The sequence below is a fragment of the Sorex fumeus genome, unplaced genomic scaffold (assembly GCF_029834395.1).
Source record: "Sorex fumeus unplaced genomic scaffold, SorFum_2.1 ptg000063l, whole genome shotgun sequence".
Lineage (NCBI taxonomy): Eukaryota > Metazoa > Chordata > Mammalia > Eulipotyphla > Soricidae > Sorex > Sorex fumeus.
Genome location: NW_026606120.1, coordinates 47,881,388 through 47,908,317, shown reverse-complemented (window position 1 = coordinate 47,908,317; position 26,930 = coordinate 47,881,388). Strand labels below are relative to the sequence as shown.

General features: G+C 41.5%; 1 protein-coding gene across 1 annotated transcript in view; it reads right to left on the bottom strand.

Annotated features, from left to right (window-relative positions):
* SSH2 (slingshot protein phosphatase 2) overlaps positions 1-26,930 on the bottom strand; it is a 265,785-nt gene that overhangs the window by 78,814 nt on the left and 160,041 nt on the right. Inside the window, exon 3 of the mRNA XM_056126678.1 lies at positions 2,354-2,457. Coding sequence (XP_055982653.1) covers positions 2,354-2,457 — 104 coding nt within the window. The remainder of the gene's footprint in view (positions 1-2,353; positions 2,458-26,930) is intronic.

Below are 26,930 nucleotides of genomic sequence, written 5' to 3'. Positions count from 1 at the left end.
GAGTAAGCCCTGAGCACTGCTGGGTGTGATCCTGAAATAAAACAAAAGAAAACAAAACAAAAGAAAACAAAACAAAATAAAGAGTGAGAGGTTAAGGGATAAGGAGAGGGAGAGAGGGAAGATGGGAGAGGCAGAGAGGAGTGAGGGAAGGAGAGGAGGAGGGAGAGGGAGAGAAGAGGAAGGGAAGGAGAGGGGGAGGGAGAGAGAGGGACAGAGAAAGAGAGGGGAAGAGAGGAGGAAGGGAGGGGGGGCGGGGAGAGAGATCACGTATAAGAAAGTACAACGAGACTTGGCAAGCTCTCAATTCTGCCATCATCTTTCAGTTACTGTGAGCTCAGCCAAGGCAGCTCCAGCTTAAGTGAAGCTTTGTGAGCTGTGTGTGTGGCTCTGTGTGCTGCATCTATACTAACACACTACTTCATCTGTCTAGTCTGGGTCACAAATCAAGCCCATTCAATTTGTGTTAAAATCTGTTTTTCTTTTAGCATGGGAAGAGCTAAATGAACAAAATCAAAAAACCTGGCGGCAGGTAAGTGTGAGAATGTAACTTAAAAAGGTCAGAGTCCTGAAAGATACTACAGCAGGTGGAACTTGCATGTAGCCATCCAGGTTTGTTCTCTGGCACCCCACAGTGTCCCTTGAGTCCATCAGGTGTGATCCCTGAGCACTGCTGGATATGAGCCCAAAACAAGTATAAACACACAGACACACAGACACAGACACACACACAAGACTAAAGTTCAACAAGGACAAGCCATTTAAAAGTCACTGACCTCTAGGAGCCAGAGAGATAGTGTAGTGGGTAAACTGCTTGCTCTGCACACGCTGGACCCAGATTCAACCCCCAGCATCCCATATGGTCCCCTGAGTACCATCAGGAGTGACTCCTGAGTGCAGAGCCGGGAGTAACCTCACACTCCTGGGTGTGGCTCAAAAAAGAAATCAAAACAAAACCAAAAGAAAAAAACCCACTGACCTCTCTTACTATTTCTTGCCACTGAAAAAGTAATCACCAACTGTGGCCCAAAACCAAACCAACCCAACACCATCGCACCCCCACCCCCGCCCCAGTGACCTCTCTTACTGTCACATGCCACAGAACAATTTGCCTAGCATCTTAGTCAAAGAAGCTGGATTTAAACCAATATTTTCTTTTTATTCTAAGTGACTAATCCCACACCAGAAATACAAAGTTGAACTGGGTCTGCTTACTGTTTTCGGAGAAGCGTTTTCCCTCCTCACCCCCCTTTTAGGGAGTCTTGAAGAGGAAATTTTAGAATGTAGAATCAAGTTAATTTTCAAGTGTCTCTTCCCTTTGCTTTTTAAAAATTTTCATGGGGGGGAGGGGTGTGTGTGAGGGTGTGGTGGTGCTATGAGATAATACTTGAGTTAAGGCATTTGCCTTGCCTGCGGCTGACCCTGATTTAAATCCCAGTACTGCAGTCACCAGAGCACTTCTGGCTGTACTTGAGCACAGAGTGAGGAGTAGCCCCCAATGTACCAATGATGTGCTCCCTCCCAAGTAAATAACTAAAAATGCTCATGAGTTTGGTATTTTTGCTCAATGAAATGAATTATAATTATGAACTGCTAAATTTGTAACTAGTCGAAGGCCCTCACGAGACTCAGAACTGTGGAGCTGAGCAACAGTACACTGATGAGGGCACACAACTGACCTCAGTTCAATCCCCGGCATCGTGTATGGTTCCCTGAGCCATACTAGGAGTGATCCCTGAGCACAGAGCCAGGAGTAAGCCACTACCACAGCTGGGTGTGACCCAAAACAAAAAACAAACAAAAAGTCAGAGCTAGACTGTGGTAGGGTGCATGTATGGGTGTTATGAGCCTTGGGGTTTAAGCTGTGGCACAAAAAAGGATAGCCATTAAAACTGCTAAGACTCTCTAGACTAAAGCTAGAACTTTTTATTCAAAGGGATGTGCATTTCTGGCTTTCACCCCTGACCTACATATTCAAAGTTTATGACTGTCTTTGCTGTTTTCAAATAACTCTAATTTCTGCTACTCCTGTAGGTAACAACATATTATCAAACAGTAAGTCTGTGACAACTACCACTTTCCATGTGGCATTGATCAGGATTTCTACAATTATACCCCTCAAGTTGAATCTTATTTTTTTCCTCCCAAAAGGACATAAACAAAGTTTGCCATTAGAAGAGAAGCATAAAGCTGGTTATCCCAGAATGATCTGTGACAGTGAAAGAAAACCAAAAAAAAAAAGCAGAATATAATGCTTTTTTGCACTATTAAGAACAGGTGGACAAACAAGATGAAGCAGGGGGCTTTTCAGAATAAAACAAATGGTTTGAAAGGAATGGTATATGTAGAGCTTTACCTGCATGCTTGTTGCGTCTATGGCTGATTCTTGGAGTGGATGAGCCATTTCCCCGTGGCAGAAAAAGGGCAGCACCTTTGACAGTTAGAAAGCTCTCGCTGATGCTACAAAGAAAAAGCAAAAGAAATAATGTTATTTGAGGAAGGAAACAGAGAAAGAACTCAAGAACTACCTTGCCCAAACTCTCCTCCCTATTCTAAAGACCCAACTTCATGGGATAAAGTAAAATTGAAAGTGATTCTGAGGCCAAGCTCCAACACCCAGGCTCCTGTATATAAAGCACGAGCTCCAGTCCTTTGAGCCATCTTCTGTCCTCTAATAATCTATATTCTAATTAACTTCTCATAGCAATCTCATTTTATTAGTTCTGTACCCCTTCCTTATGCACTTTAGTAAGCAGTATTAGAGCCAGGGCCAGGGAAATGGCTTAAAGGACTGGAGCACAAACTTTGCATGCGGGAGGACTCGGTTTGATCCCTAGCACTGCATAGTATCCTAGAACCATCAAGAACAATCCTCAAGCACAGAGCCAGGAGTAGGCCCTAAGACCTAAGGTATGGCTCAAAACCAAAGGAAAAAATAAGTAATTCTGATTTTTCATTGTATTATATACTCCACACAGTTTTTCTGAAACAAAACTTTAAATGTATAAACATTATGTGGCATCAGCAGGTAGAGAAGAGTTAGGGCTCTGGAACCTGATTGCCTGGATTGGAATCTAACTCCTTTTTTAAAAAAAAATCATTTTATTTCTTATTTACTTTGTTTTTTGGATTGTGTGTGTGTGGGGGGGGGGATGGGGTTGGTTAATTTCACTGGGCACTGCTGAGGCTGGAGGGTTACACCCAACTTGATGCTCAGGGGAACTATACAGTTTGACCACACAGTTCAAACCCAGGTCTCCCACATGCAAAGTTTGTGCTCCAGCCCTCTGAGTCATCTCCCAGGTCCTGGCTCTGCTATGTCTTACTTGGGCAATTAGGGATGGGCCTAAATAACACAGGACTAATAAAATGAGGTTATAGTGAGAAGTTAATAAGAAAAGAGATTATTAGGGATCAGGAGATGTCACAAAGGGCTGGAACTCATGCATTGTATGCAGAAGTCCAGGGACTAAACCATAGCACTATCTGGTCCCTGAGCACTGCATTGGGTGTGATCCAAAACAGCAATGATTAAAAAAAAATACAGCTTATCAGGGTGGTATGTGCATATAGTAAACCCTTATTAATTAGTTATTATTATTAAATCCATGATTATAAAAATGGTATTTCAGCAGTGTTTTAATCAAATGCAAACTGTAGTTACTAATAACAGATCCATGGCTGTGGACGCTGCAGCTCTGGTTTGAATTCTGGGCCCCACATACAGTTGCTTCCCTAAGCACAGTCAAGGGTTACTCCTGAGTACAGAGGAAGAAAAGACTCTGAACACTGTAGGATGTGGCTCAACCCTCCAATAAACCAAAAATAATGATAGACTCAAAGTGTCCAGAAAAAAATCTGTTTAAAATACACACATACAAAATAAAATAAATAATAGTAAGTAAAAGATTTACTCCCATTCTCACATGAACTGAAAAGTACTAACACACTGGAAGTCTGTTTGATCCACAAGAGTTTGCCCTCCAAGTTAACATGACCCATCAGAGAAAAGACAACTAGCTCAACAGTAATGGGGAATTATTACTTAGGATTGAGGCTATTCAAAATACAATTATTGACAGCCACAGAAAATGGAGAATACTTAAATTATTAATATCAACTGGCTATCACTATATTGTCAAACACTGGAAATAGTGTGGAGCACATATTAGCTGTTCAACAAGATATTTGATAGTATGAATTAGTCCAATGCTTTTTTCCCCCTATACTGTTATATCTGCTCTACCTTGCAGCAGGAATTTTAATTTAAAGAAATTTCACAAAGGGTTGGAGTGCATGGCTTTGTAGATGAGAGCGCTGGGTTTGGCCCCTGGAATGGTCGTGTCTTCCAAGCAAGCACTGTACCAGGAGTAGCTCCAAGCACTACCAAGTATGGCTCCAAAACTAACAAAGAACTCAATATATGTCGCAGATTAATGGAGTATAAGATACAAATATCTGATGATCAATAATAGGCTAAGTGAAACCCCCTAAATAATGTTGTTAAAGGGTGGATTTTTTAATCAAGTAGCATGAAACTGATAAAGTTTTGAGGTAGGACTTCTTAAACAAATAAAAACAATTATAAGAATTCACAGTTAAATTTTTGTTGTTGTGGTTTTGTATGTTGAGGCTGGGGATATGGTGTAGTGGAAGAGCACATGTCCTGGGTTTGATCCCTTGTACCACAAAGAAGAAAAAAAAATCATGCTGGTTCAGAGATACTGCCTTTATTATGTTTTGTTTTCATCTTTACAGCATTATGGTCTGTTGCACAAGTTTTTTTCTCTTGTTACATTTGTGGTATGCACATGTCACCCTGCTGTGGGTCATTCTGTTTCACTCACATTACGGGAACAACCTAAAACAAAATGTCTGAGTGACAGGATGAGCTGGGTACACCACAGACAGGAAATGAAATCCGCACTTCTGCCAACACAGCAACTGTCTGCTTTGCTAAATGAAAATACTTTAAAATCAAGGGCAAGTATTCTATATATCATTAGGCAAAGTTACAGCAGTGGGTACTATGGTTTCCAGCAAAGTGGTCTCTACACTTACAAAACCTGAAGTATATATTATTGAAAAGCTCTTTTTAAAAAGAAAAACAACACCCAAGTCTACTTCAGTCATTTCTTCTGTGAGACAGAGGCAGTTTTCTCTTTGAGTAATACTAGGTGAAAAAACCAACTTCCTGGTTTTGGAGGTCTGTTGAAAACACTGTAGACTTTAAAAGCCCATCTGTATTCCTTAGTGTGTTATGTAAGCATGTGTAAAAACCCAGGTTAGCTTCTGGCACCCTGTGGTCCCCTGAGTACTGTTGGGAGTAACCTCCAAGTACTAAGTCAGTAGTAGTAGCCCTAGAATATCATTGGTGTGGTCCAAAAACCAAACATAAATGAGTAAATTATATATAGTGCTTTCATACTTAAAGGAGCGGGGAGGAGCCTTTGGTTAACTCAAAGCCCCCTCCTGATTGTAAGAAAGTTGAGGGCTGGAGAGACAGTATAGGAATTAAGGTGCTTGCCTTGCATGGGGGTTCCATGTCTAGTGCCATATGGTTCCTCAAGCACTGCCAGGAATTGCCCTCCCCCCCAATACAGAGCCAGGAGTAGGACCCAGCACCTGCTGCATCCCAATTCTCCCTTCCCCCCAAGAAAAGAAAGACAAGGAATTAAATTCACTTAAGGTATAAGGGAAAAGGTGTTTTGTTTTGTTTTGTTGGGTCATATCCAGCTGTGCTCAGTGATCACTCCTGGCCATGCGCGGTAGACTATATGCAGTGCTGGGGACTGAATCCAGGTTGGCTACCTAAGGGAAGCATCTTACCCTTTGGCCCTGGAAAAAAGAGGTCTTTCTATTTTAATCATCACAACCCCCAATACATTAAAATACATAGTAGATGTAGCCAGAAATTTGCTATACCTCTAGGTGTAGCTACTCCTAGTACAGTGCTTGCTTGGAAGACATGACCATGCCAGGGGCCAAATCCAGCGCTCTCATCTACAAAGCCATGCACTCCAACCCTTTGTGAAATTTCTTTAAATTAAAATTCCTGCTGAAAGGTAGAGCAGATATAACAGTGTAGGGGAAAAAAGCATTGGAATAAAATAAATAAGGAATAAAAACTCCTTATCAGCACTACAAATAAGTCAAAGCTTTATAAATTATACCAAAGATGGGATTGATCACAGTATCACGGAAACAGGAAACAAACCATCCCCAAAACCACCAGTTTAGGTAAATCCAATTCAACTTGAAACAAAACTTTGGGGCAGTAGGGCAGGCTGGAAGTTTGGAGCACACCTGGCTGTGTTCAGGGCTTAGTCCTGACTCTGCTCAGGGGAATCTATCTGGTTTTGAAGGTAGAATTCGGGTAGGCTGCATACAAGGTAAGCATCTTAACCCCTGTACAATCAGTCTGACCCTTAACTTGAAAATTAAATGTATCATTTTCATATGAATAAAACTATATTTAAATTTGATCACATGCTCAAAGATGCAAGTGAAAGATGAGTATATCCTGCTGGTTAACAAGAGATTCATTTATGTAATATTGATCTTTCTGATCAATAATTACATAATTACATAATCTCCAAGCCTGCTCGGATGGGGCTGAGCATCCTCCACCCAGATCCTCCAAAATCCAGTAGGCAGGGATCACACCCACCAACTGGACCTCTGGCGCCATGTAATCCCATCAACGGCCAAGACTCAGAGACTATAAAACACAGTTCCCGGAAGAGAACAGCGCAGAGTCTCCTGCCCCCACGCCTGGCTGTCCTCGCCGGGGCCCCTTGGAGGGGAGTGGGTTGAGTTTCCCTGCCCACCCCGACCAGGGCTCTGGCAGCTGAAGACCTCCAGAACCAGCCACCACCATGCTAAAACCACTCTCCACATGCATGAAGGTACCGGCAGAGGAACAAAGGCATGCGGGTCCTGGGGCTGAGATCTCCAAGCCTGCTCGGATCGGGGCTGAGCATCCTCCACCCAGATCCTTCATCTTCCAGTAGGCAGGGGTCACACCCACCAACTGCCCCCCTGGTGCCGTGTAATCCCATCAACGGCAAAGACTTAGAGACTATAAAACACAGCTCCTGGAAGCGCCGGCCGCCAATATGGCTGCGTGACATCTTATTATCTCATTCCTACTTTGGACAAACTGGCAGGTTACCGAATGTAACCTGCCCACAGGGCAGAGTTTGGCAAACTCCCTGTGGCATACCCAATATGCCAAATACCAGTAACAATCATGGATCTCATTCTCCTAACCCTAAAAGAGCCTTGAATGTGGCACCTTTTAAAAAATCTCAGGGCTAGGTCGAAGGAGACATTACTGGGGCCTGCTCGAGGCAATTGGCGAATAATAGGATGGTCATGATCATCGTGATCTTTCTGAAATAGATGCCTAAAGATTCAATGGATAGAGCTAGTCTCTAAAAATTTAGAAAAGTAGCGGGGAATAAAACCCAGGAAAAGAGCAAGAAAAAACTTAGAAAATTAAAAAAAATATGTATATAGAAAAGTGTCATGCATTTTTTGATTTCTCCACAGTCTGGCTCAGAAACAGAAATTCTTTAGTAAGTTCCTTGTATTATCTGTATCTGATTAATATATGTTAGCCTTTGCTAAACACAAATCCAACTCAACTGATATTAAAAGAGATAAGTACATACCATTCTTTCTTGATCTAAAGACAGAATAACTAGCTCCTGGATAATAAAATGACACAAGATCATTCTGAGTGACACTGAAGAGCCTCAGAGACCTTATCAAAACACAACTGCAGAACTATTTTTCTTTCATAAAAATCACTTGTTCAACAATGAAAGTCTTTCCTAGTTAGAGGAAATGATATAATAGCTAACTTGACCAGATGTCTACTGTATGGCAGGCACTAAGCTAAGCACTTTTTTTTGGGGGGGGGGTGAAAGGTACACCCAGGAGTACTCACTGCTTACTCCTGGCTGGCTCTGAGCTCAGAGACCACTCCTGGTCATGGGGACTATATGGGTGCTGCAGATTAAACCAGGGATGGCCACCAGCAAAGCAAGTGTCCTGCCTATTGTACTAACCTCTCTGGCCACAGTTAAGCCCTTTTTATTACTTTATTTATTCTTTGCGACAGTACTTACTATCAAGTGGGTACTATTTTTCATTCCTAAAGAGACTGAGGAGTTCAGAAATGTAAATTATTTGCCCAAAATTATACAACTAGCAATCCTTAGAGAAAGGATTTAAACCAAGGTCTGATCGGAAACACTATCTATTGTGCTGTCCTACTTTTTATGATAAAGTTTGTGCAGAAGAAGTGCAATGTTATCCCTACAGAATTTTTCAAGAGAGGAGAATTTAAAAGCAGAGTGCAGTGGTAGAGCACATGCAGGTATGAAGCCCTTGGTTTGAAAAATAAACAACTCCCCCCTGCCAACAAACCACAGAGCTCAAGAGATTGAGAGAAAGGAATGAAATCCATCTAGATCTCTTCTTAATTTTTTGTTCCCTCATCAAGGCCAGGAACAGAAAGACTACACTGAGGGGAGTGAAGCTCATCTGGCTGAGAGAGAAATCCAGTTGGGCTGAACAGCAGAGAAAAGAACTGTGAACTTCTGTCAGGATTAACAGTAGCATTTTAATTTCAAAAACAGAGGAAAGACATGGCAGAGACGTAGCTCAGTGAGCGGTACAAAGCATGCCTCATGTTGTAGGACCGAAGTTCTAATCCCAACACCTCATCACTACATAAAAAACTGGGGACTGGGGTTCCAGAGAGACGGCTCAAAGGGCTGGGCACAAGCAGGAGGCATGGGTTTGTTTGATCCCAGGCACCTGAAGAGTCCCCTGAGCACCACTGAGGATAATTTCCCAGCAAAGAAATGGGAGTAGTTCCTAGTACCATCAGGTATGGTCCAAAAACCAAATTAAAAAGAGAGAGAGAGAGAGAGAGAGAGAGAGAGAGAGAGAGAGAGAGAGAGAGAGAGAGAGAGAGAAAGGATACTCTAAAGTAAGTTTGCTGGAGAACTCTGCCAATTCCTCCCCATCCAAAATTACTCCCTGAAGCATGACATTTGTTTACTGGCAGTTTCTTCTAAGGCGAATTGTACAGGAAAAAGTTGAACTATGAGAAGAAAATACTCAAGTGTTCTGAGGTTGGAATGATCTTTGAAAAATGTGTCCAGAGTGATCATCCATGACCAGAAGGAAGGCCAAGAAAGCAAAGCAAGTACCAACACAGCCAGACAAACTGGGAATGTCAGTTGGATAGACATTTTTCTGTTCTGCATTCAACACTCAAAAAGGATTATTGACTATAGAAATCAAATTTCAGAAAGTGGGTGTAGTGCTTTTATTTCAACATTTAAATGAGGAAGTAGATTTTCATGTTTATAATCCTTTTAATGCCAAACTCTTGAGTTCATTTGGTATTTCTGTCTGGTGCCAAAATTTATAGGTACATTATTGTGCAAGAATGCAAAGTCATATAGTTAGTTATTGATTACACACAATGTAATAGCAGAGAGTCAGTTGGCCTTTATGTTAAATTCAAATACTCACAGTCTAAACTGTTATGTTTTTGTCTTAAAGAATATTCATCTAGGGGTAATTTTAAAGTACATTCCACCCTTCCAATACTCAACTTTTCCTGATAAGATTTCTGTTTATTTAGCTGTTTGACCGTATCACATAGAAAGGGAATTTCATAGTATAAAGCTCCAAATATGAGATCAGAAGCCAAAGGAGCCATTAATACTAGTGTCTACTGAAAAGTTTGGCACTCAAAAGATAAGAAAAAATTGTGTCTTTAGTTATAAAATATGGTGGCAACAGTCAAAAGTATACTTCTAGGTGGTGAAAAAAGAGTTTCATAAGCTCCCATTTTCCTGCCTGCAACAGGGGCCTGAAAGATAGTATAGTGGGTAGCACACTTGCCTTGCATATAACTGACTTGGGTTTGATTCCTGGCACCCAAATAGACCCCAAAGCACTGCCAAGACAAATAACTGGGTTTTGCCACCTTGCAAAAATAACAACAAAAACCCCAAACCAAACCAAAAAAAACCCCAAACCACCCTCAAACAAAAAGAAAAAACACAAATCAATGTTTACATAATTCAACCTTCCAATTTCCAACAGACTGGGGCACATCTGAGTTGAGTCACATTCACTACAGGAAAAATGGCAGGGTATAGACCTTCCTGTCCTGCTCCCTGGCCTTCTTTGTAGGTCTGTAAGTCCTGCCTGCTTTTTTTTTTTTTTTTTTTTTTGTCTAACAGCCTTTGATCCACCAGAGTAAGCCCTAACATTCTTCTAACAAGTTGCTTAAGACAACATTTCTGAATTTCATCAACTGAAGCTCAGTGAATTGTACAACTTCCCCTAAATTATATAGCTGAGACTAAGCTTGTGTCAACTGGTAACCAGTGGTAGAACCACTTCAATTCTTTATCCTGAGTTGTACATATCACTGTAACAGAAAATACTGATCTAATAATTTGAAGCAACCATCAGTTAAAACACATCTGTGGGGAGTGGGTGCTAGAGAAATAGTATAGTGGATAAGATACTTGGTCTTGTATGTGGCAAATCTAGATTAGATCCCTGGCACCTCATGTGGTCCTATGGGCCCAGCCAGGTGTCACCCCTGAGTGCAAAGCTAGGAGTAAGCACTGAGTATCACTGGTGTGTTCCAAAAACCAAAACCAAGCGAACAACCTCCACCCCAAAATAAAAAGCAAATCCTAACTCCCCCCAAAACATCTGCTTAGTTTATCTAAAAAGAACAAAATCAGGACTTCACTGAAAAGCTTGGTGTGTGTTCTATTTTCAAGGCATGCTGAAGATGAAGTCTAATATTTAGTGGGAAGGAGTTTTCTTGACATATTCCTATGAAGCAAACATTTTATATGCTTCTTAAAAAGTCACTTCTTTTTCCTTTGGTAAGTTTACTGATTATTAACCATAACTTTTAAAATTTGAAAAATTAGATACCAAAACCAAAATGTTAGAAGACCACAGAACCTATATGGGAAGGCAGGAAAGTCTACAAGGGAAAAGCAGTGACTGTCTGCCTAGAACTGCTCCTTGTCTCCTCTCTGACAGCATTTCTTTCTAGATACCGCCTGGTCACATATCCACTTGGCCTCCTTTTCTTTTTCTTTTTTTTTCTTTTTTTGCTTTTTGGGTCACAGCCAGCGATGCACAAGGGTTACTTCTGGCTCTGTACTCAGGAATTACTCCTGGCGGTGCTAGGGACCATATGGGATGCTGGGAATCGAACCCAGTTCGGTCGCATGCAAGGCAAAACTACTTGCTGTGCTATTGCTCCAGCCCTGGCCTCCTTTTCAAGGATCTAAAGTTTTAAGCATTTGGTTTGGGTATACTAATTGCTGTCAAATGACAAAAAGTCAGAATTGGAAAACCTTCAGAGAGGGCCCAGGACAGGGATCCAATCAGTATCAGGGGGTGGGGGGGAATTTTGTGACACTTGCACAGAAAAAATTTTTGAGAAGAGCACACTTTTCCATTTCTCTTTGTAGCTGTCATTCCTGCTTCTAAACTAAATTGTCTGCTCCCCAAACACGGACTTTCTCATGACACCACTGCAGCTTGCCCTAACAAGATTGGGTCTCATCCTTACCTCCAGTAATCCTCACCAAATACCTGCCTCGCTAAAAAAATGTTGGGGGTGTATTTGTTACCAAGAGACATGATCAACATTACTTGGTACTAAATTGAAATTGTTGATGGGAATAAAAAGAAAAGGAGTTTAACTCAGAAAAAGTGTTTAGCATTTGAAACATCATTTCATTTGCATGATTCAACAAATGCCTTTCCAGGTATTTAAAACACACCTGCAGAAGGAATGCAAGTTGGGCTCTTAAGTATTTGGCCAAGACCTCCAACTCTGCTTCCAAAGCATTTCTATTTCACCCTGTTGCAAAGCCTCCTCGAAGGCTCAGCTTAGTGGGCTTCTATTCTTTGTTGCTGTCACCTCTGATATCCTTGTCATGATTGCTGATTCCCCAAGGCCCTGCTCTTTTTTTTTTGGGTGGGTGGCGGGGTTTGCTCAGGAATCACTCCTGGGGGTGGGGTGGGGGGTGCTGGAGGATCACATGTGGTACTAGGGATCAAACCTGGGTCAGCTGCGTGCAAAGCAAAGCAAGCAGGTCCTTACCTGTATCTGGCCTCCCCTGCTTTTCTTTTTCACTCTGATTCTGACTATAATTTTAAAAGATTTTTGTGTTCATATAAACCAGTGATTTTCAAAGCTGACAGCACATTTAATCTCCTGAATAGTCTTAAAAAATCCTGAAGTCTGTCCCTGCCCCCAGCCCCCGGGGGCAGTGTCATGAGTTGCGGTCTGGACCTCAACTTTATTATTAGGAATATTAGATAAGACATTAGGAATTTTAAAAGTTCTCCAGTTGATTCAAATAAGAAGTCTGAGGCTCTGATATAGATGAATACATAATAGTGTTGTCCTGATCTTCAAAGAGATTTCAAAGAAATTCCATTTAACCTAATTCCCAGAGTCCTTTTGGGAAGCATCAGATCTTGATGGACTTAATTTCAGAAATACAACTCCTACTTTCTGACTACACATGACTCTTTTAACTATGTTTCCTGTTTCGGGGGTGGGGTAATGGTCTTCTCAAGGATGGTATCCAACTCATACATGCAAGGAAAGCATTCTATTTCTGAGCCACTATATCCCTGGCCCCTCCCCATGTGTTCACTTTCTCTTGGACGTAGGAGAGAGACTTCTAACTTCTGGTTCTTGAGTTCTCTCTCTCCTCCCCCTCCCCGCCCCCCAAGGTCTCTACCCTAAGGCACTGGCCTCTTTTTGGCGTCTCCCTGATCTGCACCCAACCTCTGACTTCAAGTCTTTATTTCCTAACTGGAATCTCTAAATTTATTCTCTTTGTTCGTAAGTTCCTTTCATGACACTGCAGCTCAGAAAGATAGAATGATTTAATGAGTGATATATTATTAACTGTCTAGGAGTGGGAACTTTGATCTCTTATTGTCCAACACAATGCCTGACATTAAGTGGGTCTTCTAAGTATCTATCAAAGAAATAGAAAAAATATTTTAGGCCAACATTAAAGGAGATTATGAAACTATGCTCAGAATGCCGCAGCACACACAGTGTCAAAGAAGTGAGAAGTGACAGTAACAACAGCACAACAGAGGTGACTAAACTAGGCATTTGACACCTTCAGACAGCTCCCTCTCCCTTTCCTTCTAATCCTTTCCTCACTTTTCAAAACCTCTAGAAACTCTTGCTCCTTCAACTTTTAACAGTAACCTGGTTTTCTACTTCAAGAAAATAAGAGGCTTGATGAGGAGATATGTCAAGCAGGAGAACACATGCCTTAAATGAGCAAGGCCCCTAATTTAATTCCTGAAACTGAATAGCTTCCCAACTACTACCAGAAATGGCACTTCAAAATGAATAAATAGCACTGTAGCACTGTTCTCCCATTGTTCATTGATTTGGTCGAGCGGGCACCAGTAATCACGTCTCCATTGTGAGACTTCTTCTACTGTTTTTGGCATATCGAATATGACACAGGGAACTTGCCAGGCTCTGGCATGCAGGGCAGGATACTCTCGGTAGCTTGTCGGGCTCTCCAAGAGGGATGGAGGAATCGAACCTGGGTCGGCTGCGTGCAAGGCAAACGCCCTATCCGCTGTGCCACTGCTCCAAGCGATATATTAAATAAATAAATAAATTTATTTTCCCTTTAGCTACTTTCTCGCCATAGATTTACTCCCAGACAAAGATATATCTTTGCTCGAGCAAAGATATATCTAGCTGTCAAAAATCAACTTCCTGGCGCTGGAGAAATAGTACAGAGGGTTAGGGTGCTTGCCTTGCACGTGGCTGACCTGGGTTCGATCACTGACATCTCACATGGCCCCCTGAGCACTACCAGGAGTAACTCCGGAGTGCAGAGCCAGAAGTAACTCCTGAGCATGGTTGCTTGTGTCCCAAAAGCCAAAAAAGGGTGGGGGGAATCAATCTTCTATATTCCCCTGGCTTCTGGTTGTATCACGTGCACTCTCTCAAGTGACTCCTCAATCTAGAAATACGTTCAAAAAGCCAGGGAGATAGCTCAAAGAACTGGAGCATATGTATAGGATTTTTGAGGCCCCAAGCAACATCGTGTCACTGGGTCTGAGTAATGTGGTCTTGCTGTCTGAGTATTGTTGGACATGAACCCAGAAACCCTGTATTGGCTTGGGAGTCTTCCACCTATGTCCTGCACTGGAAAAAAAAATGTTCATCTGTTTTCTCAGATCCTTAGAACAAAAATTTTACTTGATACTGTGTCTTCACCTCTATTCTCTCCATTCTTTATAACAATTGTTTAAATATAATCTATATGTGTTGTGCCCCACTGTCTTCTGTTGGCAGCCATTTCAATGAATTGCTATCTTGCTTCTCTCTTACCACTCCTTCAAACTCTTTTCTGTTCTAAATTTGCTAAAGATTTTCCAAGATCCAAAGAACAAAGATACTTGAGTCTTAGCTAAACACCAACATATGTTCTTCATTTAGCACCTGGTACCTTGATGTGTACTGGTAAGTCACTTTGCTCTTTTTGAGACTCTCCTGCAGTTCAAGTCTAGGACAACAGGTCCACATGCTACCTTTCCAAGCATCCCAGTGCAGTAGTGCAGTAGCACTGTAGCACTGTTCTTCTGTTGTTCATCAATTTGATCAAGTGGGCACCAGTAATGTCTCACAACAAATTGTGAGACTTATTACTGTTTTTGGCATATCAAAGACGTCACAGGTAGCTTGCCAGGCTTTGCCGTGCGGGTTAGATACTCTTGGTAGCTTGCTGAGCTCTCCAAGAGGGGTGGAGGAATCGAACCTGGGTTGGCCGGGTGCAAGGCAAATGCCCTACCTGCTGTGCTATCGCTCCAGCCCCCCAGTTCAGTATCATTGCTATCTGCCATAATCTTATCCTGGTTTTTGCCATTAAATCAAGACAGATGTCTGACTTTCATGGTGCTCTGACACCGAGTGGCAAACAGAATTTCTAGTGTCCTTTGAAAAATCAGGAAATCCCAAAATATATGTTCATACTCATACCTAATAACAATGAGCTGAACTGGACATTATCTATAGGCATCATATGGCTGTAAGTGATACGGAGAGATAGCAAAGTAAGAGTGACAAGGAGTATTGCTGAGTATCTGTGTTACAAAATAGGTCAGCAAGTCTTTCTGGTCAGTGGTACTTGAGTAGAATTTTGAAGAAATTAAGGAAGGAAGCTATATGGCTTTGGGAAAAGAACAGGCAAGATAAAGGGAGAGAAAAAGCAAATATGAAAACAAAGGCCCTGGGTGGGGGGAGGGAAGAGGTAGAGAAGGACAAGTGCTACAGATCTCAATGCTTCTACTTGGAGTCACTGCAACTGAAATTTTCTTTAGTTTGTCAAATCCAAAGAGCATTTTTCAGTCCTAATCTGGATTCACCACTTGACACTGCTGACAATTTTCTACTTTCTTAGTATTGTGGCTGTCTTAGTAGTATTCCTTCCCGTTCTCATTTGCGGCTCCTATTCTCTTGCCAACCTTTAAAATAGTTCTTCTATAATTACCTCAATGGTCATCTTCTTGTTCTATACATTGTCTTCTGATGTTTTATCCACACTTATGGTCGCCCTATTCTACATGCAGGTGGCTCCTGATTTTTTTTTTTAATTACTGATGTTTAATGAATTACTCTAAAACTTACTAGGCTAAATCAACAACAAATTCATCATCTCATATAGTTCTTTTACTTTCTCTGGCGGTGGGGCAGGCATTGGGGTGGGGTGGGGTGGCAGGGGCCATGCCCAATGGTACTCAGGGCTACTCCCAGCTCAGTGTTTGATCCTGGTGGTGCTAGGTATTAAACCTGGGCCTCCTGCATGCAAAGCATGCATTCCAGTCCTTTCTAGCTGCATCTCATGTAGTTCTAAGAGTGAGGCACTCAGCAGAAACTGGAAGAAACCTGAGTGCCCAAGAACAGAGGACTGGTTAAAGAAACTGTGATACATCTACACAATGGAGTACTATGTAGCTGTTAGAAAAGATGAAGTCATGAAATTTACATACAAGTGGTACAACATGGAAAGTATCATGCTAAGCGAAATGAGTCAGAAAGAGAGGGATAGACATAGCAAGACTGCATTCATCTGGGGGATATAAAGTAACAAAATATGAGATTAATACCCAAGAATAGCTGAGATCAGCACCAGGAGGATTACTCCAAAGCTTAGAGGCCAGCCGGGCATTCTAGGGGAGAGGGCAGCTCAGATAGAGAGGGGAGCACCAAATAAAGGGTGTTTGGAGGATCCTCCCAGGAGGGGAGGTGCGTGTTGAAAGTAGACTATATACTGAACATGTTTGCCACTCAATGCCTCTTTTGCAGACCACAACACCCAAAAGGAGAGAGAGAACAAAAGGGAATGCCCTGCCACAGAGGCAGGGTGGGATGGGGGGGATGGGGGTGAGAGGGATATTATCCATGGTGGTGGAAAATGGGCACTGGTGGAGGGATGGGTATTTGATCATTGTATAATCAAAACCCAAGCACAAAAAATTGTAAATCTACAACTGTACCTCATGGTGTTTCATTAATAAAAATTAAAAAAAAAAGAGTGAGGCGCTCAGGAGCATGGGTAGTTTTAGTTCTGGGTCTCACGTAAGGCTGCAGTCATCTGAAATCTTCACCAAGGCTAGAAAATAAGCTTCTAAGACGGTTCTCTCATAAGCAGTTGTTGGAGTTCTGAATTCTCTACTATGTAAATTTCTCCACTGGTTTATATAAGTGTCCCGTGTGATATGACAGCCATTCCTCTCCAGAGTAAGTGCTCCCAAAGGGAACAAGGCTGAAGTGTACTGTCTTATAACTTTATGCTATTAGTCACATGCCATAATTTCTGAAAACACTCTCTTAGTTACACAGATTAGTTCTATTTAATGTTGGAGGGGACTAAAAGGGGTTTAAATGGTGGCAGGCAAAAGTCACAAGGAAACATCTTGGAGACTGGCTTCCAAATTGGCTCCTTAGTTTAAATCTATCACAGAGCACCAGACTCATACAATCAGTTGTTTACTGGATGGCTATTATTTGTTAGCAATACTAACAACTTTCTGGCATTAATTAAAAAAATTATTTGCAAAAACCTGGATTTGGTACAACAGCATGTTCATCATAATGTTCTCTTTGGGAAGTGTATAATGGTGGTACAAGTGCTTAATATTTGGTTTTGAAAATGAGTAAACTTAAAGAGAATACTATAACTATCATTCATTGGGTACCCACCCAGGTATGAAGTCTAGAGCTTTATAATCACTATATCACAACAACTCTATAACAAAAGGCATCCTTCCTATTTTAAAAAAGGAGGAAACAGAGGTTTTGAGATTAACCTGTGTACTTGCCTAAGCTTACCAATTACACAATCAGTATGACAAAGTAGAGGTTAACATTAAGGTCAAGTAGCTTAACACACACACACACACGCATACACACACACACCCCACACACCGTGGTTTCTTTAAGCAGTATAAGTTCTTTGACTATACAATGTAATCCCACTGTCACCTTGCTATTATGAACCCCAATAGGGTTCTAAGAACTCTCTAAAAACCAAGAGTTTTGTTTTTTTATCTGGTTTTGGGGCCATACTTGTCAGTGTTCAAGGTGTTCAAGTGTACACGGTGCTGGGGATCAAAACCAGGTCAGTAGTGGGCAAGACAAACACCTAACCCATTGTACAACCTCTCTGGATCCTGTCTCAATGAAAGAACAGAAATAAAAACAAAAACAAATAATTCTACATAAGAGAAGAGGTGGGGTGCTGTGGTGAGGGTGGGTAGTTTTATATATATATGTGTATATACATATTTAAAAATAAATTTAAAGGGGCTGGAGAGATAATTAACAACAGCAATAACAAGTAAACTGGAACAGTTAACCACTATTTTACTATAGTCCTGTAATTACCCAAATTTACTGGTCATAAAATTTTAATCTGCCTATTAAGACAACCTCGGAGAGCCCGGCAAGTTACCGAGAGTATCCGATATGCCAAACACAGTAACAACAAAGTCTCCAATGGAGACGTTACTGGGCCTGCTCGAGCAAATCGACAATCAACGGGAGGGTCTTTACCTTACTTATTAAGACAACAGTCTATTAATTTTCTTTACCAAACCAACTCTTATAGTTTAACACCTGTAACTCACCAGGGTAAGAATATAAAAATCTGCCAAGAGATACTTTAAAAAAAATCTGTCAAGGAAACTAGTTCTCCAAGGGGAATAGCAAAAAAGCATGGTAAAGTAAGTTGAATCTTCCGCTAAATACACATTCTTCTTTCACTATACCTCCACTTTTTTGCACTTTTTTAAAAAAAGTTCTTGGGCAAATCCTAATTTTCATGAATGTTTTAATGCATAATACACATTATCTTGGCTTTTTACATATGTATAGGAAAATCCAGAAAGAGGTCAGATGGGACCAGAGTAACAGTGTATGTAGAACTTGCCTTGCCTGTGGCCAACCGGATTGGATTCCCAGCATCCCACATTATTCCCCAAGCCCTGGCAGGCATGATCCCCAAATGCAGAGCCTTGAGCACTATGGCTCCATCTCCCCCAAAAAAGAGGAGGGGGGAGAGAGAGAGAGAGAGAGAGAGAGAGAGAGAGAGAGAGAGAGAGAGAGAGAGAGAAAGCAAGAGAGAGTGCTCAATGTGCATGGTTTTCATCTGTGAGGCCTGGGTTTGATCTGTGGCATTACAGTCTCTGAGCACTGCTGGAACTAACCCGCTCCCCCCAGAACAAAGCTGGGAGAAGTCTCCTGAGTACTAGCGTGCTCCCAAAATAAAACATGCAAACGAAAGCCCAGAAGGAACACAGTTGCCCAGATACTGACCCTTGCATAAGCAGTTAACTTCTGGGAAGCAGTAGTGATGATGCTGAATGATGCTGCTGCTGATGGAGCAGCAAAAGAAGAAAACAATGAGCAAAGAAGCAAAGAAAAGCAAATAGCAAAAGGCAAAGTTCAAAGGACAATGTAAAAAGTTGCCACACAAAAGGGAAAAGAAAAAGGAAGTGGCAGACACAGGCTTCCATGAGCTCATAGTTTTAAATCAATTCAACTTCCTTGCTTCCTATTTTCTCCCCTTGCATATTTATAACATTAATACAGATGAAAATTTTATTTCAGCTTATTTTTAAATTTATTATTAGGCTTTCTTGATTCCTGATCAAATGCTAAATAGTTTAAAATTTCATATTCACTAAGTGCACATTTTTCAGATAAAGTTATGAAAAAGCAATGTCTGTAGCACTTTCTTTCCTATTTTCTGGATAGTATTCATAAAAAAAAATCAGAGAGCTAGGAACAAAGTGATCACACAGGAGTATTTTGCAATACTCCTGAGTGCAAAGTGAAGCAATGAGAATTCCAAACATTTTAGTTAGAATTTGGAAAAAGAGGAAAATATTCTAATCAACAGGATCCAAAAGTGAATTTTTAGTTTCATATGTGCTTATATATGTGGTGGGGGAAAAAAAAACCTAAAACTCATTTCATATTTGCTCTAGTGAAGGAATAGACAATATTGTTTAATTTGACACCTGGGTTTCAAGCTCATGTTCTCCCTTGAACCACAATCTAACTTGCTTTTCTCTATGTATTGTTGCTGTTTTTTTCCATTCTGGAGAAGACTGTATTCCCTCTTGAACATGCACCTTCTATTTTTCTCCCCTCATGTTTTTCTAAGTAAGTTTCATTCAATATAAACTATCTTACTGGGGCCGGAGCAATAGTACAGCAGGGAGGGTGTTTGCCTTGCATGTGGTCAACCTGGGTTTGATCCCTGTCATCACATATGGTCCCCTGAGCACCACCAGGAGTAGTTTCCAAGTACAGAGCCAGGAGTAACCTCTGAGCATTGCCAGGTGTGACCCCCCCCCCAAAAAAAAAGTCAAAAAAAAATTAACAGTGGAGCCAGAAAGAAGTCCTTTAATCCCCAGCACCATGAGGTCCCCAGAACACTGCAAGGCATGGCCAGATCCTGAGCACTGAGTCTCAGCACCTAAAATTAAAAAAAAAAATTATAAAAAACTATCTTACTTCACAAAAACAAAACACTCTGACACCTGGTAATTAGATAGTAGGGATTGACTGAATTAGGGCCTAGAAACTCCCCAAAGGGTCTATATACTCCCAGAAGGTTACTCAGGAGATAGGAAAACATAATAGAAACAAAATTATTTTAACTGACAAAGGCAATTTTTTGGTTTTTTTATTTTGGGGTCACACTGGCTAGTGTTCAGGGCTTATTCCTGGCTCAGTGCTTGGGGCCTCACTCCTGGCAATGCCCAATCCCCTGTGTGGCACTGGGGATTCCACTGCAGTCAGCCTCATGCAAGGAAAGTGCCTTAACCTCTGCACTGTCTCTCTGGCTCAAAGGCAAGATTTTTGTCTGATGATTCAAAGTGGCAATTTTGCTTTCAAAGAGAATTTTTTCAAAAAGTGGTCACACCTGTCGGTGCTTAGTCCCACGAGAGCACATGATGTGCTCTACTACTTGAACCATATCTTAAGCCGCTCTAATTTTCTTTTAAAAAAATTAATTTCCCTGCTTCCTTTACTTTTTCTGCTGTTGCAGAGATGAGTCAAAAAATTGATTGTGGTGCTTGTACACTTAGCTACAGTTCTAGTCAGGGGTTGCACACTTCTTGGTGTGGCCTGGGACTACAGTTGACATGCAGGGTGGGTGATGGGATCCAATTTGAAGTATCACATCTGCAAGGCCAGCATTTGGCCCACTCAGACATTCTCCGACTCTTAAGATGCAATCTTTTTATGGGATGTGGGGACGAGCACACACACAGCAGTGCTCATGGGATTACTCCTGGTTCAGTGTTCAGGGGTCACTCCCGGTGGTGCTTGGGAGACCATATATGGTGCTGGGGATCAAGATGGGGTCAGCCATGTGCAATGCAAACACTCTTAAATCCTAAATCTTAAATCTTAAACAATCTTAAAATCCTGTGCCGTCTCTCCTTAGGCTGCAAACTTAAGATTGGTTTTTGTTTGTCTCATAAGGCAACAGAATGCTAGTGAGGTGATGTATAAACTTAATAGGCTTCCTCAATCATTAGGAGATGCTACATGCAACAGAGGGACATACACGCTTTAAACAACTGAGAACTGGGATCATGGTTCCTAAAAGGAAGGTGAAGATCTAACTAACATCTAACCATTCTACCAGACAAGGAGACAAGGTTCATTATTATCCTTTGTCACACAGAAAAGGAGAAGAATAATAGACACAGATGCAACCTTATTCATTAGTAGAAAGAGGACAAAATTATGTCTAGCTAGTTCTGATAAGGTAGACAATCAGTTACAAATGAAGCCCTACTCTGCCATTAGCCAGGAGAGTTAAGGCTTGTAACACACAAAGGGCAAAAGCATGGAAAAATGCTGTTAATTTATATATGAATTTCTATCTTCTACTTATCCTTTTATTTTCTTATATTTTTCTTTTCTTTCATTTACTGAAATAAAGAATCTATATTTTCACATGCTTATCTTAAAATTTTAATAAGAATACTTAGGGCTGGAGGGATAGGAGAATAGGTAGGGTACTTGCCTTGCACACTGCTGACTAGGGTTCGATCTCCAGCACCCCATACAGTTTCCTAAACTTGTCAGGAATGATTCTTGAGCAGAGTCAGGAGTATGCCTTGAGCAGTGTGGTGCACCCTTCCTTCCCACTTCATGGAACTAATCAATATTTCCACTTAATAGCTATGGTGTTCTCTACATGAGGTTGCCCCAGAGTAGGAAGAGTAATATGCCCTGAAAGTCAATGTAGTTTAAAACAGCAGGTTTTTTTTTTTTTTCTTTTTGGGTCATACCCGGCGATGCACAGGGGTTACTCCTGGTTCTGCACTCAGGAATCACTCCTGGCAGTGCTCAGGGGACCATATGGGATGCTTGGAATCGAACCCGGTTGGCTGTGTGCAAGGCAAATGCCCTATCCACTGTGCTATTGCTCCAGCCCCCAAAACGGCAGTTTTTTTTAAATTATGTAGGAGTACTGCTATTTATTCAGCCACTGATTAGCTGATTGAATTGTGCATGAACTCCACAAAACAGCAGTTTTTAAGTGTTAAGAAAGTTAATCCTACATGTAAGTCTAATTTTTCTACATAAAAGTTGTAATGCAGGGCCTGGAAAAATAATTCAGTGGGTAAGATGCTTGCCTTGCATGAGACTAACCCAGGCTTGATCCCCAGCATCATAAGTGGTCCCCCAAAGCCCACTGGGTGTGGCCCAAAAACTCGACAAAAAGAAAAAAACATCACAACACAGTCATGGTCACGGTCCTCCCGTTGTTCATCGATTTGCTCAAGTGGGCCCAGTAACGTCTCCATCATGGGACCTGTTACTGTGTTTGGCATATTGAACAACATAGTCATAGTTTAAAAACTAGAATGCATGAGTCCCAAAGCCAGAAAAGAAAAACAAAGACTCAAGGAGAGAATGCTGATAAGTGATAATGTCCGTGTAGAAATTCAAGACCAAAACCAAAAGATGATACAAGTGAGGAAAAAGGCCAATAAGGATGTGGCTGTTAGGACAAAGTATCTGAACTTCTGCTTAAGAAAAGGGATACAGAGGGCTGGGAGATAGCACAGGGTCAGGGGATATGCTTTTAAATGCTCAGGAATCCAGTTCTGCCCCTGGTACCATGCGGTTCCCAGAACATGGGTGGTCTCTGGGGTCACATTTTCAGGCCCTAGAATCAGCTACTAATTGGGAGTACGTGCCAATCCTAAGCACCTTCTTGGGAACCCTTGTCACCCAACCCCCCAATCTCCCCCAAAAGACATAAGCAGCAAAAGGGGATGTACATTATCAAGATATGCCCTTGATATGGCAGTAAAAAGTCTATTAGCAAGGATGCATCATTGTATTAACTTCATAGTTCTCCCCAAGCCCCAATTTCTCCTTAATGATGTCTTTATACTATGTTTTCAGTTTTTTAAAAGGACCCCCCAAAAGGATGGCAGTACAGGAAAACACACTGTGGGGACAAAGTGAAGAGCACAGCTGTTTTGCGTAAGCTGCATTTCTAGAGACATCTGCCTTTGTGCAAGACTTGAAAAAGTAAAGCTGTCGTCAACAAGTTCTCCACAGTGAGGGGTGGAGCCTGACAGTGAGCTGTGAAGAAACCAACAATTAGATCCCTTAAGGGCTGAGAAACATCTAGTTTCTTAGATTAAGTTCCTCATTTATGAGCCACCTTTTTGCCCCAAATGCTTTGCCATCAGCAACTGTCTACTGCTCACGCAAGGAGGACTCAAACTGCCCATGTGTTTTTACTCAATAGAGTTAATCGTCAGCCAGGCCAGCCACTCACATCCTTGCAGAGATAACATATCTCTGTGGCAGAAGTGAGCTGCCACAATCTACAAGCAAGCTGCCATATCCCTTCCTCCTTGCTCCAATTCCAAATACAAATGCTCAGTAAAATTCAGGTAAAAGTTAAGATACTTCATTGGCTTATTTGTTCCATCACCTTGCTTTGGTCTATTTAAACTTTCTATTTAGTGAGATGAATGCTCCTCACCCCATACTGTTTGCTTTTCCCTGTGAGGCCAATGATGGGAGGGTACACGCACCCTGTTTACACAGTGTCCAATCTAACACCATGTATAGAACATTTAACAAACAGGATCTGAAAATGCTAATAGGCATGGTGCTAAAGACGGAAGCAGAGTTGGAGATTAACGAAGAACTAAAGTCACTGTAAAATCTTTTCTCTAGCATTCAAAGGAAGTGCCTAAGCAAACAAGACAGGGAAAGACAGCCTTACTTCTTTGTTTACAGCCTTTAATCATGCCTGATACAGTGGGGGAACTGCTTGCAAAATGATTTCAACAATTATTACACAGTTTTTACAAATTTTTCTCTGTGCAAGGAATATGGCTCAGTGGTAGAGTGCTTGCCTTACATATATGAGGTCCGGGGTTTGATCCCTTGCATGTAACTCCTGCTTCTCTGAAAAACAAACCCAAATCCAAAGTTTGATCTGATGTCTTGAACTTCCCTTTTCCGGAAAGTTGGGTGTGTTGTATGGGTCATTGTCCTGTAACTGTCTTCTGGGTGATCTGATTACAAAAGATTTTAGAAACTTGTTGCTCCGGAGGAGCAGTAGCCTTTTTTTTGGGGGGGGAGGGGCTGGGGCGAGGGTCATACTCGATGCTCAGGGGTTATTCCTGGCGGTGCTTGGGGGGCCATATGGGGTGATGGGGATAGAACCCAATTCAGCGGTATAAGAGTCCTATCTGCTGTACTCTTTCCAGTGAAAAGAACAGCAGACTTAAAAACAAACAAACACACACACACAAAAAAACCAACTCCCCTTACTGCTAACAATGAAGCTAATAACCTAGAGATTTATACAAATGTGTTAAGCTACTCAAATTGTTAAGATAATTTTCCTGTGAATAAAGAAAGAGCCAAGGTAAAAATGAGGGGTAAACAGGGCACAGACCTGGAGGGTCTAAAAGAATTTGTCTAGAAATTTAGATTTTACCCTGATGATGAAAAAAATCCATAATCTTGATTTCCAGGATTCCTCCAAATACAGAATGGTGACTGAACTGGAAGGAGCTGGGACTTGGAAACAGGGAAATATACATTATTTTAGTCTTCTAGACAGGAGAGGGGTGGGCTGAGTTAATGGGAATGAGGAGACAAAAGACTTGGGGTATTTGTCTAGTTTACTTTCTGGTACAGATAAAAAGTTTGAAATTCATAATTTTAAGAAAAACCAAAGAGGGGGAAGCTTTGATATGTATAAATTTTTTTCACTCAAAGCATCTTTTTTCCTTGGTACCTCTTTTCTTGGTTATTCAAAATGAGTTATCAAATTCTAATGCCTCATATTCACAAAGCTCAGCAACAAAACTAATAACCATCAAAAACTGGAGGGAGGGGATAGAAACACTGTCATAAATAAGACATATGGACAACCAACTGGCACACAAAAAAGTGCTCATCTTCAGGGGCCGGAGAGATAGTACAGTGGGTAAGGGGTTCAATCCTTAGAACCCCATGTGGTCCTGCCAGAAGTGATCCCTGAGTGCAGAGCTAGGAGTAAGCCCTGAGTACTGCTGGGTGTAGCCCCAACCAAAAAAGTCTTGCCATCACTTATTAAGGTAATTAAAATCAAGATGACAATGAGATATCTCACAAGAGTGAAAATGGCACATATCAAAGAGCCAATGTGGGTGGGATGTGGTGAAAAAGGAACCTTCATTCATCATTGGTGGGAATGTTTGGTTAATTCTCAATGTAAAACAACATGGAGAGTTCTCAGAAAAGTAAGCACAGAGAAACAAAACAAGTAAACAGAAGTATCAAAAGACAACTGACTCTTGGCCCTGGATGGAGGAATTGAATTCATTCTGGCGGAGAGAATGGAAGTCATAGGGAGACAGTAGAGCAGGGCCTCGGGCACTTCGGTGGTGGTGAGGTAAGGCGGTGTATACACCAAAACATTCACACTATTATAAACTTGTTGCCTAAAGGAGATTTTCTGATGACCCAAACGACAACAACAACCCCCAAATTTCAATGCTTTAAGACTCATACAGGAGAGTCTTAAAAAAAGTCTAGTTACATACAAGGCAATCAACTTTCATACTATTTGCTTTTGCCCAAAATCTTCTCAAATAAATTTTTTTCCCTTCAAATCTGCCATAACCTATCAAGCATTCTGCACAAGCTAGGGAAGCTAATGGACAATGCTTCTTTAAGTCACTTTGCTGTAACACATGTCTGTATCATTTCCTGCCAGGCACCAAACTTCCAGCATCAAGGAAGATCAGCTGGAATTTGCTTTTACACCAAATACTTCCCTTCTTCCTTATCCCCTATTTAATGGATATGATAATATAATCACCACATAGTCTCAAGTTAAACAGAAGATAATGCAGCTAAGTTCTAAAACTATCATTTAAACAAATTATTAGAGAAAGTAAACTTAGGACTGGAGAGATAGTACAGCGGGTAAGATCCTTACCTTACACACTGCCAACTGGATTAGTTTCCATATGGTCCCCTGAGCACTGCCAGGAGTAACTCCAGAGTGCAGAGCCAGGAAAAAGTTCTCTGGGGAGGGAGGGAGTGAGGAAGGAAGGAAGGAAGATCTGGAGAGGGAGGTGAGTAGGGAGACTGCTCCCAAGAAATGCTCAATGGGTCCAGGGGCCACTCACAATACTTGCCCAAACAGGCTGGGTGGTTCGATTCTAGGGCCTGAGGACGTGGTGAGGTATTGCTTGGGTGCTACCCACACTTGTATGAAGGCCTCTAGGGTTATATTTGGTGATGGTTAGATGACTATGTGATATCAGACAACAAACCAGCATCTCCATGCTATCTCCCTGGCCTCAAAGAAGGCGAATGCTACAAATCCATCTTCATTACATTAGAACTGAATATTAGCAAAGAACTGCAAAGCTAGTAATGCCAAATCTCCTTGGTTCTCAGCTAAATTAAGTCACCCATTATTAAAGACTATGAGAAAGCTGTTCTCATTTGTCCACTTCTAAAACTGGTAGTTGTATAAAGCACAACTTCTCAGGGATTACTCCTGGTGGGGCTTGGGTGACGATATGGGTTGCCGGGGATAGGCTGTGTGAAAGGCAAACACTGTACCCTCTACACTATCTATCTGGTCTTGAAGTCATTATTTTTTGGGGGGGAGGGGTTTTCCCAAATGGAGTTCAGGGTGCATGGTGGTGGGCGCACTCCTGATTGTACTCAGCCAACCAGGCCAGTGGTTGAGTTCTAGAGTCTGAAGATACAGTGCTGTAAGCTCAAAACCCTGCAA